General features: G+C 33.4%; 1 protein-coding gene across 1 annotated transcript; it reads left to right on the top strand.

Annotated features, from left to right (window-relative positions):
• The first annotated feature begins 494 nt into the window (after positions 1 to 494).
• On the top strand, positions 495 to 11,193 carry Cka (Connector of kinase to AP-1). Its single transcript, XM_080162640.1, has 20 exons — positions 495 to 579; positions 1,552 to 1,660; positions 1,773 to 1,951; positions 2,185 to 2,289; positions 3,018 to 3,134; positions 3,362 to 3,463; positions 3,840 to 3,913; positions 4,389 to 4,497; positions 5,352 to 5,486; positions 5,686 to 5,928; positions 6,083 to 6,206; positions 6,351 to 6,587; positions 6,795 to 6,876; positions 7,200 to 7,332; positions 7,797 to 7,907; positions 8,712 to 8,791; positions 9,424 to 9,549; positions 9,705 to 9,823; positions 10,186 to 10,448; positions 10,767 to 11,193. Exons 2-19 carry the CDS (start codon positions 1,555 to 1,557, stop codon positions 10,215 to 10,217), a joined length of 2,214 nt encoding a protein of 737 aa, XP_080018766.1. The 5' UTR covers positions 495 to 579; positions 1,552 to 1,554; the 3' UTR covers positions 10,218 to 10,448; positions 10,767 to 11,193.
• The last annotated feature ends 261 nt before the right edge of the window (positions 11,194 to 11,454 follow it).

The following is an 11,454-nucleotide window of genomic DNA, read 5'->3' as shown; positions in this document are numbered from 1 at the left end:
GTAGTCGAGAACCAAGAAATTTTCAAGATTATTGACATTTTTGACACCTTAAAATCTGCCACGTTTCACTTTGCCGGAGTACTACGGACAAACCAGATGTGATAGAGAGCTTTAGTTTTTTTCTAGTGCCTTCATTAAGTATCTAACAGTATCCAGCAAGTTTTATAAGTCTATCTCAGCTACAGATGGGCTGAGATCAGATTTAGTGGGCCCATATTGATAATCTAGGGTAAACTAGCGCTCATTTCGAATCTGCCATGTTGAACATAAGCACTGCCAGCACGGAGTACACATCCTCCATCCTCCAAAAATTTTTATGGGCCAAAAGGTAATTACCTAAGCTTTTTATAGTGTGGTCAAACGTCCTGATTGGTCAAGTAGTTTTGGTGCTATGGCCGTTTGAAAAAAGTCCAGATTTATGTGGCCCACCCTGTATATGGTAGGTAATTTTGCCCAAAATTCATATTTTGTACTGAATAAAATAAAAATGTAAATATTTGTGTAATATTTCAGATATAAATATGGCCGTGTAACTGGTGTCAGGGTCCGGCTGCAAGTTTTTCTCTGGTGCATTAACAGGTTTATAGTAATTAAAAGCGTTTTTTTATAATTAGGGTCCGTACGTCCGTCCGTAACGGTTAGCTTTTTTCGTTAATTTATGCATATTAGAATTGTCCTATCGATTTCAAATTTTGCATGGTGATTCCTTTAGCAGTTAGGTACGATTTAGAAAGCGTAGCAACTCTATAATTATTACCAAAATGTCCGTACGTCCATTTTAAACATGATGATTTTTTTTAGTTTTTTAACATCAAATTTTTATGTGATCATTATCCGATTGATCTGATTTTTGGTATATGGATTCCTGGGACAACAAAGTATAATGTAATAAACGAATCAACTCTATAATCAAGTCCTAAAAATGTAAGTATGTCCATAAACATTATCCTGTATCAAGCAGTTATTTAACAAATTTACTCACAATTTTGCTTTGACTCTTATACATTATGATTTATATTAGGATTATTCAGTTCTGAAACTATACAAGTGTTAACGTTCGTTTGTCCTACCGTTTCAGTGCTTCGCTTTTATGGATGTTGTCATCCTTGTTTATAGTAATGACTTATTAACACTGCTTGACGATCAATGACGTACACAATGACATCTTATATAGCAGCAGTAGGTTGAATTTCAATACATAGTCATATTTACGACGCGGTTATGAGATTTGATCCCACCACCTGCCCTGCTATGAGCAGATTATATTTTCTATTTCTATTATAAAGAGACAAAGTTTCAGGTTATTCCTAATTTTGTTAAGTGAGGAAAAGGCATCAATGAGTGTTGAGTGAACAAGATTGAAGTTACCTAGTTGTTAACACGCCAAAAGAAATCATTTTATGCATCTTACCCTGTGCAAGAATTGGAACTAAAGGGTCTAAATAACCTGCTTCTTTACGTAAACTGTCATTGATTTCAGCGATCGACTATGGAACATCTGTCATACTGTAACCTTTTGATAACAATCAATAATCAATCAATGAATTTCAGTGTATGGAGGGGCCGATGCAACCAGTGACGGGAGCAACAAACACAACCAACAACCTTCAACTGGGAGCCAACAACACACCCAACCATCAAATCAACAACTCTACCCAAGGCAAATATTTGGATATTAAAATAGGCTAAAGAAAGATTTTTAAGGATGTTTTATTGATGAAATATTCACAAAATTAATTATGTTTGTATTATCCTAATATTTGTGAACGTAGGACAAGGCTCTAACAACCAACAGAATATGCAGCAAAAGGATGAGAACAATCCCAGGAACCAGTACAGCATTCCTGGCATCCTCCATTTCATCCAGCATGAGTGGGCCAGGTTTGAAATGGAGAGGTCCCAGTGGGAGGTGGAAAAGGCGGAGTTGCAGGCCAGGATAGCTTTCTTACAGGTATTGTTAATAAATCTGTTAATATAAAACTTAGCTTCAACGATTACAATTCTATATTTTACAAGAGTTAGTAATATTTTATCTAAATATTGGCAAATAAATATGGACTGGATTAAAATTCCAGATTCATTCAAGCATCGGATTGCCATTCTTGGTCAAAATAGAAGTCTTAATAAGACTTACATTTTAGTTACAAATTAAAAACCAACAGTAATATAAGTTTTCAATTCTAGGGTGAAAGAAAAGGACAAGAAAATCTAAAGAATGATTTGGTGCGAAGAATCAAAATGTTGGAATATGCTCTCAAACAAGAAAGAGCTAAATATTCGGCGTTAAAGGTAACTTTGGTTAAATTAAGTCATATAAATAAATAAAACAATTATGTTTATAATGTGTATCAATAATCAGCTTTCAACATCTTTGATTGAAAATAACAGCGAAGTATTATGTTATATGTATTCACAAAAGGTCGTTTTGAAAGTGTTCAGTAGTGACCGTCTTTTGGCAGTTTTTGCCAATTTATCATTGCATAATCATATGCCGTTTTCGTGTTTCATAGTTAATTTATTTTTGATCTATTTATGTTTTTAAAATTTGCAAAAATACTGATCGAAAAGCATAGGTACCTTAGTTAAATGTCAGGGGTGTATATTCTGCACAAGATTAATTTTTTTCCCCTGCTGCAATTTTTTTAAAATTTGTTTTCCCCTCCTAGTTTTTCTCAGCAAGGAAGGAAATAAATTAAATGGAAAAATATTTTCAAAACTCTTTATTTTATTCATATTATCTCCCCTCCCACATATTCTTTTAGTTTTTTTTTCACCAAAAAGGTAAGAAAAATGGAAAAAAATACTTTCAGTTTTCTCAATTTTTATATTTTTTCCCCCAACCACATATTTTTTATCCCCCCCCCCCCCTCAGCAGGGTTAAATTTGAAATTATACACCCCTGTTAAATGTACAAAAAATCTTTGTTCAAGGAGAAATATACTAAAGATCTGTTAAAATAAATGCCTATTGAGTCATTAGTAAACACAACAATTTTTACAAATTCTTCATATTTGTAGTATGGTGGAGATGGGGGTGATATAGGGCCCCCGCCCACTGACGAGGATGGGGTGGAGTTGCCCCCCATTGAGCCCAGTGATAACATTATCGCAGTCACAAATTCAAATTGGAAACAGGTATTTATAAATTGAATACGTAAAGAACAAAAAATTCGTAAACTACTTTAATAAGCTATTTTAATGTTCTAACAACCAGTTTTTTTGGTTGTTACACAAATTACAGATTTCCTCAGAAACAAAATATTGCAGTTTTAAAGTAATAGGAAGATTCTAAACTAAAGAAAAGCTTTTACCTACTCATCAACATACAAGCCCAATTCCTTAATAGCAAAATATTTTTTAAGGGTCGAGCTTTACTTCGTCAATACTTGCAAGAGATTGGTTATACAGACACTATTATTGATGTCAGAAGCAATAGAGTCAGATCGCTACTTGGTCTACAACAGGTATTCAATTCTTTGTCAACTTAAGGAAATAAGTATCAATAATAATGAATATTTATAGTTCTTTTTATGTACAATATTAGGGAAGGATTAGTTGGGAATTAGGTATTACAAAGTGTTTATTCTCGACCGCCAAAAACCGACCACTATTTATTGTATTTCTATCATCAAATGCTTTGCTAAGTGAAACAATTGAAACTAAACAGAGCTGGATCTTTAAATCATTTTAGTGGTGAGCCAGATCGGGGTGAGCCAACTTTTCACTAATGAGAGCACAGCATTTTATGAAATGCCGCGCTGTGATTTGCTGAAATTCGGCTAACCCCGATCTGGCTCATAACTAAAATGATTTAAAGATCCAGCTCAGTTTTGTTTCTAGGAGGAAGGAGAAACAAATCAAAATCTGGGTGTTGGAGCTGAAACTACGAGAAGAGTTCCAGATAATAGGAGAAGGTAACAAACATCATATACCTATGGTTTTTTGACTCTTGTTTTTTATTACGAACTTTGTAACCTTTCTGTCTGCTCTTTACTACATAAAATATAAGTAATTACAGCTAATCTATAATTTTAGCATGTCCGTTTGACTTTCGATTTGTAGAGCAAAATTGAAAGTAGCTTACTTAAATATGAAAAGATTTTGAAAGTAAAAATGGAAAAAAAGATTGAAGTAAAATATTTTATTCAGTCCTTTCTTAAAAGTGGAAGTAAAAAATTGGTCCATTATTGCGTTGCTACTCATTGACAAAATTGTCCTGAGCTGGATCTTTAAATCATTTCAATGGTGCGCCAAATCGGGGTGCGCCGAATTTCAGCCAATCACAGCGCGGCATTTCGTAAAATGCTGTGCTCTCATTGGTGGAAAGTTGGCTCATCCCGATTTGGCGCACCATTGAAATGATTTAAAGATCCAGCTCTGGTTATTTAGATGGGAAGGAAAACAGGGAGGAGATGATATGTTGATAAGCACGGAGGAAAGTGTTATGGCAAACTTTGATTTTCTATCCAGAGAAGACGATATCGAGGACGAAGATGAGGTAATTTATATCTTGCTATCTATTTGACATCTTTCTATCTAATCTATATCTTGCTATCTGTTTGATTTCTTTCTATCTAATCTATGTATATCTTGCTATCTGTTTGACATCTTTCTATCTAATTTATATCTTGCTATCTGTTTGATATATTTCTTTCTTATCTATATCTTGCTTTCTGTTTGACATCTTTCTATCTTATCTATATCTTGCAATTTGTTTGATATCTTTCTATCTAATCTATATCTTGCTATCTGTTTGACATCTTTCTATCTAATCTATATCTTGCTATCTGTTTGATATCTTTCTATCTAATCTATATCTTGCTATCTGTTTGACATCTTTCTATCTTATTTATATCTAGCTATCTGTTTGATATCTTTCTATCTAATCTATATCTTGCTATCTGTTTGACATCTTTCTATCTAATTTATATCTAGCCATCTGTTTGACATCTTTCTATATAATTTGTAACTATGATAATGGAGCGAGGGACTGTTTTTGGAGATTTAAGAAAAATATTACTATCTACTTCTATGGAACCTAGTATCGTCATTTCTCCTAACATAAAGAACCAAAACAGTAGAAATCAACTCTTCATGACATTTCATTGACCTCTGAATCTTTCTTCTTATTTGATATGCTAAAGTTTGGTGTTAGTGGTTAAGAATATTTTACAGACATCAGTCTCTGGATAGGAATTCATATTTTAAACTATATTTTTTATAACAGAAAATTCTTATTTATTCAATACAAGACATCTTAACTAAAAGATTAATACAATAATCTTATTTTATCATGTCATTGTCTATATTTTATTGACACAAAGACGAAGGTTTGACTATCAAATACCCTAGGTAATGGCTGAGGACAATGATGATGGCTTCAACCCTGACGCAATGAAGGCAGCCAAGAAAGAGGAAATGGATAAACTGAGCATTAGTATTGACAACAGTGAACAAGTTCTCAATGAATTCAAATTTTTAACACAGGTTGGCGCATTTTTTTATATGTTGCCACTACTTTTTACAAATATCCTATGTGGTATTTTGGATGTTTTACACCACTTTAATTTTAAACTGTCATTATCCCAAAAAATACTTTTTTAAACAGAGTTGTAATTTAATGCTGAAATTGTACATAAAGTGAAAATATACCCATTTTACTAAACTTATTTTTCGGTGTTTATAGGCTGACGCTGATGTCGTTGACAAGGGCGAATCCTGGGGCAGTGGCGAAGGTGGCAGGTCCGAATGGGGCACTGCCGGCGGTCCAGGAGCCGCTGTGGCCGGCGGTCAGGCCGCTGCAGGAGACAAGGGCGAGGTGGTGAGAAATAATTTGGAGCTGGGCGAGCTTGAACAGCTGACTATTAGCAATGATAATGATTTGAATTATGATCAACTGACCGCGCCTAAGGGATGGATCCTTACAAATGTCATAGCCAACGTTATTCCTGAAAGTAGACAAAATTCAAACTTATTTGCTTAACAAAGTTCTCCATAACTTCTTTTTTTGCTCACTTGGTAGATTTTGTCAACAAATGCAAAACACTTTCTTGACGAAATTTTAAGGATCCATCTTAAAACAGGAGGCATTCCGTAAGACCTGGTCGGCCAAATACACATTGCGCAGTCATTTTGACGGGATTCGATCCCTGGCCTTTCATCCAACTGAACCAGTTCTTATCACTGCTAGCGAAGATCAAACATTAAAGGAACTTTCTTCGATTCTGATAATAATAATCATTATTTTTAAGAAGAAAAAACACAATGAACACTAGGCATATAGTTTATTTATTGTTTTTGAGAATATTTTTTTTGTTTATGAATATAAATTTAAGAAAGTCTAATCTTAACAGATGTGGAATCTACAGAAGGCGACAACATGTAAAAAATCCACAGCGCTGGACGTAGAACCTGTTTACACATTCCGTGGCCACACAGGTCCCGTTCTGTGCCTGGAGGTTTCGTCCGCCGGCGATTATTGTTTCTCTGGCGGGCTGGACGGAACTGTGCGGTGCTGGAACATCCCGCCGCCGTCTATTGATCCGTATGATACATACGATGCTAGTGTTATGTACTGCGTTCTTGAGGAAAGGATTATTTATACAAGGCTTGTTGCTTAGGTACTTGTTTTATGCAAGTCTTATTTTAACGACCTTATCTCCGGGTTGTGCAGAGTTTAATATCATTATGCTGATACTCCTAAATCAGAAATAAATTGTTATATCATTGATAACCAATGACCATTCAATAATCTTTAAAATGGCAACAACTTGTATTAAAATCCTGGAATATAGGGACATACTGACTCCGTGTGGGACTTGTCATATAATGTGTCCAGGCAGCAACTTGTATCCTGTTCTGGAGATGGGGCTGTCAAGTAAGTTTATACATAGATAGAAAGAAAGATAGACAGGCATAAATTGTATAGCCAAAACGTGGAGAGATAGACAGTAGACAGGGAATGTTTGGAGGTAATGGGAGAGAACAGATAGATAGATAGACTTATTATATAATGTGTCCATGCAGTAACTTGTATCCTGTTCTGGAGATAGGGCTGTCAAGTAAGTTCATATATAGATAGATAGATAGATAGGCTGGACTTGTCACATAAGGTGTCCAGGCAGCAACCTGTATCCTGTCTAATATCAATATCATTAAGAGTAATTTGATATGATAGTCATTTAAAACTAATTTTTTTAGGGTCTGGGGAATCGCAGACAAGAAGTTGGTGACTACCCTGCCAGTTATTGAGGACGCGGGACAGCCAAGCAGTGTCTGCTGGGTCGTCGGAGAGTCTGGACATTGTATAGGGATGAAATACGATCATTTTCATGCATAATCCTTATAATGAAGTAACAGGATGTTTGTCTGTTTTTTGTACTGTATGATCTGGCTAACCACTTAACCGATCGGGTTTTCCTTAACTGGGTAGCTTCTGATAGGTCCCGGGAAGGTTTATAATTATTTTGGGTATCATTACAATGAATTAAAGCAAAAATATGTTTCAAAAAGTTGATCCCGACGTAATTAATGTTAGATTTGCCCTGAAAATAGCCCCAAAAAAGCGGCTAAACGGCTGAGCCTTTAGCCGTTACTTTTCCAACTTTTTATTCGACTTAGGGAAAATATACCTACCAATGGTTACTAATGCCAAGTTTCATAACGAATTTCGGATTCTAATTGCCATTTGCGCATTGATTACGAGATGGTTGCATTAACCCCCCCCCCCCCCCCCTCCCTTGTTTTATGTGCTACATGTGAACATACTCGTCTTGTTTTCTTACCACCCAATGATCATATCCTCTGACTTTAGTTGGTTATGCCAGCGCTGTGTGCACCATTGTGGACACTGAGACAGGCAACCTTGTTATCAAGCTGGACACTGCCCATGATCCGGTGTCGGGACAGGTAACTTTTATAGTTATAGAGTAGCTATGCTACAATCAATAGATAAACACTTAAAAAAAAAAAAAATCTATTAGTTAATAATACAGATATATTATCAATTGTTGACACTATTAACCATAATAAACTTCCCCAAATTTTTACAATTTAGAATACAGAAAAAGGTGTAGAATCTTTTGAAAATGAAAGTTATTCATGAAAATTGTAAAAGTCGACTATCCAATATAAAATTCTATTAATGGTATCGATTTTTAAAGACGAATATTTACTAGTACTATTTTCTTTATTTTAGGTATTTAAATAAAAATCAAAGTAAAAAAATACAAACATGCATATCGGATTTTTGTTTTACAAATTAAAAGAATTTTTATTCCCCTACAGTATGCAAAGTGACCGCATTTTTTTTGTTGTTTATTTAAAATAAAATAATTTACAGGCAAAAAAAAAGATTTTGATATTTTAAGTAGTGACGTAGGTCGCTCTGTTATAAGGGAAAATGCAATACTTCAAAATATGAAAAACTAGTTTTAGCCTTTTTAAGTATTAGGGTTTTTTGTTTGTCAAGATCTCGCTAACAGCAAAACCTATTGAGTTACACATTTTCGGTAAGCTTCAAAAAGGTTAATATAGGATGGTTTTAGGCTACTTTGTACCTCCTTCCTTCCTTTTTTTAATTATAGTGGAACAGCCGCTAGTCTACTGAGAACCATTTAATGCCTAAAGTTTTTTGTTTACTTAATCTTATAGAAATATTTAGGTTGTTATTGCAGCGCTGCTTCAGGATTTAATTTTCTTTTGTTTGTATAGGCTGTAGGACCAATTAATAAAGTTCTCTCGCACCCCACCCTGGCTCTAACCATCACAGCTCATGAAGATAGGCACATCAGGTAACATTAATATTCAAGGTACTTAGTTCTAACCTGAGGTGGATTCTTAAAAAAAATTTGCCTCACAAATCGCTTAGTGGGGCAAAATTGTTTTCGTGAAAAATCCACCAAAATAACATTAAAAAATCTACAAAAATTAAACAAAATGATAGAAGGGTTATTAATATATGATTTTGTTTAATTTTTGTAGATTTTTAATGTGATTTTGGTGGATTTTTCACGAAAACAATTTTACCCTACTAAGCGATTAGTGGAACAAATTTTTTTAAGAATCCACCTCGGGTTAGATGGGACAAAAGTTTACAAACTTATCTATATAGCTCTCAATCTTAATGCTGAAGTGTTATGATGTGATTTAAGCCATATATGGCAAGACCTTATTTTATTGGTACATTTAAAAGTAAAAAATGTCCTAGTCTTTAACAAAGTAAATACCCTAAAAGTCTTACCCATAGAAAAATGTTTTAATGACGATGAAAAGCTTATTATTAGATTGTTAAGTTAGCTTCCTAGATTTAAACATTCAATATTACATCATTCCTCAATAAATGAAAGATTGGCGCCTGTTTTTTTGTAATACACCATTACCTATAGTTATTTTTTTTAAATAATAAAAATGTTTTATTTTTTAGATTTTATGAGAATAGTTCTGGTCAGCTGTTACACAGCATGGTTGCCCACTTGGACTCTGTCACAAGTTTAGCTGTGGATCAACATGGTCTCTACCTTATTTCTGGCAGCCATGATTGTAGCATAAGGTTGGTACATATACATGATACATATTTCAAGCAGATTTCAACAGAAACCAAAATAATTAGAAGTTATGTAATAACCTTAAAATATACTTTTTTTTGTAAACATATAAATTAAAATAAAAATTCAAATATAATATTGAAATAAAAATAATTTTCAGAGTTTGGAATTTGGAAAGCAAGACATGTGTGCAGGAGATGACGGCTCACAGGAAAAAGTTTGATGAAAGTATTCTGGATGTCGCCTTCCATCCTTCCAGACCTTATATTGCCAGTGCAGGTAGATATATTAAGTATCACTTGTAGAGTAGCTCCGCTTTATGACAAGATATAACTGTCAGTCCGTCATATTTAGTTTTGTATTAATAACTGAACAATTGTTTAGGGACTAATTTTACAAGTTAAAGTTATACAAAATTTATAAATAAAGGTTCAAAAGTTGTGTAGTACAAGAAGTGTTTACTGATTTTTTTCTACTACCGACTGCATTTCTAATGGCCTTTAGACATAGACATCCTGTTACTTTTATATAAGAAAACCCATCATAAAAGGTCTTATTCTATTTTTTGTGTATTTTTTATTTATAAGATATAATGCTACTAATGCGTGTTATTATCCTTGTTAATTTTGATATTTTTTTAGGAGCTGACGCAATGGCCAAAGTATACATCTAGATTTTATAAAAAGAATAGATTCAAACTTTTATAAACCAACACCAGTCAAAATTTCCCAAAATAAACGGACAAATTCTTCCGGACAAAAGTTCCTGCTTTATATAACAAATGTTTCCTTTAGTCCAAAGCAAAATACTCATTAGATAAAGGATTATTTTCCTTAATATTTAAATTCCTCTAGAGATAATAATACATAATCCATGTTCGTTATTGTTAAAGTATTAAAATTAGGCAGGGGTGTATATTCTGCACAAGATTTATTTTTTTTCCCCGGCTACAATTTTTTTTATTTTTTTTCCCCCCCTAGTTTATTCTCTCCAAGTAGGGGGGAAAATGAAAAAATATTTAAAGAACTCTATATTTTATTTATTTTATCCCTCCTACCACACATTTTTTTAGTTTTTTTCTCCAAGGAGGGGGGGAAATGGAAAAAATGTTTTCAGTTTCCTTAATTTTTACATTTTTTTTCCCTCCAACCACTTATTTTTTATTTCCCCCCCCCCCCCCTGAGCCGGGGATCCCATGCAGAATATACACCCCTGAAATTAGGCGAGGAGTATTTTGCAACACATAGTACTAATCTGGCATAATTGGTTGAAAATACCCACTCGCCTATTCAGATGGGAGTTTGTTAAGTTAATGTTATTTTAAGTGCACATAGAATGTGCTTGGTGATTTTTAAACATTAAACCAGTTTCAATGATTTTGTTTAAAATTGAATATTCCTAAAAGTTTACCTATGTTAAAATTCCTAACTAAACAAGGAAAAAAACTAATAAAAACCTTAATTCAAAGCTATAGCTATATTTAAACTAATCGTTTACTACTTACTTTCCCATTCCGAGCTTTATAAAGTTTGAAAAAAGTTGGTTTCAAAGTTTTGAAATATTGTAAGATATAAAAAGAGTCGGATCTCTATTTTATAATACTTTCAGAATTAGTCTTCTTCATTTCAAATTTATTATTACCAAAAAAATGTATGAAATCAAATCCAACAACCGGTTATCTTATTATTAATATTAAAAAGTGTTTTAAGTTAATATTGTAGGGATAGTTGTTTTAATTATTAGTTATAAGACTCAAAGGGTTGCTTAACAATTTTGGCATATTTGTTTTATTGAATAATTTTGAATAATTCTTCGTGTCAGACAAATAGACTAAAATTGTTTGGTAATCTTTACCTTTTATGTTTTTGTCAGTTTGATGACCCTATTTTTGCCTATAAAGTAAATATTAA

The sequence above is a fragment of the Acartia tonsa genome, chromosome 5, assembly GCF_053477335.1.
Source record: "Acartia tonsa isolate MP-2025a chromosome 5, ASM5347733v1, whole genome shotgun sequence".
Taxonomy (NCBI): domain Eukaryota; kingdom Metazoa; phylum Arthropoda; class Copepoda; order Calanoida; family Acartiidae; genus Acartia; species Acartia tonsa.
Note: the sequence above shows the minus strand (reverse complement) of the source record. Positions and strands in the feature narration are given on the sequence as shown.

Excerpts from the sequence above, each read along its gene's own strand:
- Cka (XM_080162640.1), top strand. The coding sequence starts at position 1,555 with ATGGAGGGGCCGATGCAACCAGTGACGGGAGCAACAAACACAACCAAC. Across the intron at positions 9,550-9,704 it reads AGCCATGATTGTAGCATAAG|AGTTTGGAATTTGGAAAGCA; the intron begins GTTGGTACATAT and ends AATAATTTTCAG. Across the intron at positions 9,824-10,185 it reads ACCTTATATTGCCAGTGCAG|GAGCTGACGCAATGGCCAAA; the intron begins GTAGATATATTA and ends ATATTTTTTTAG.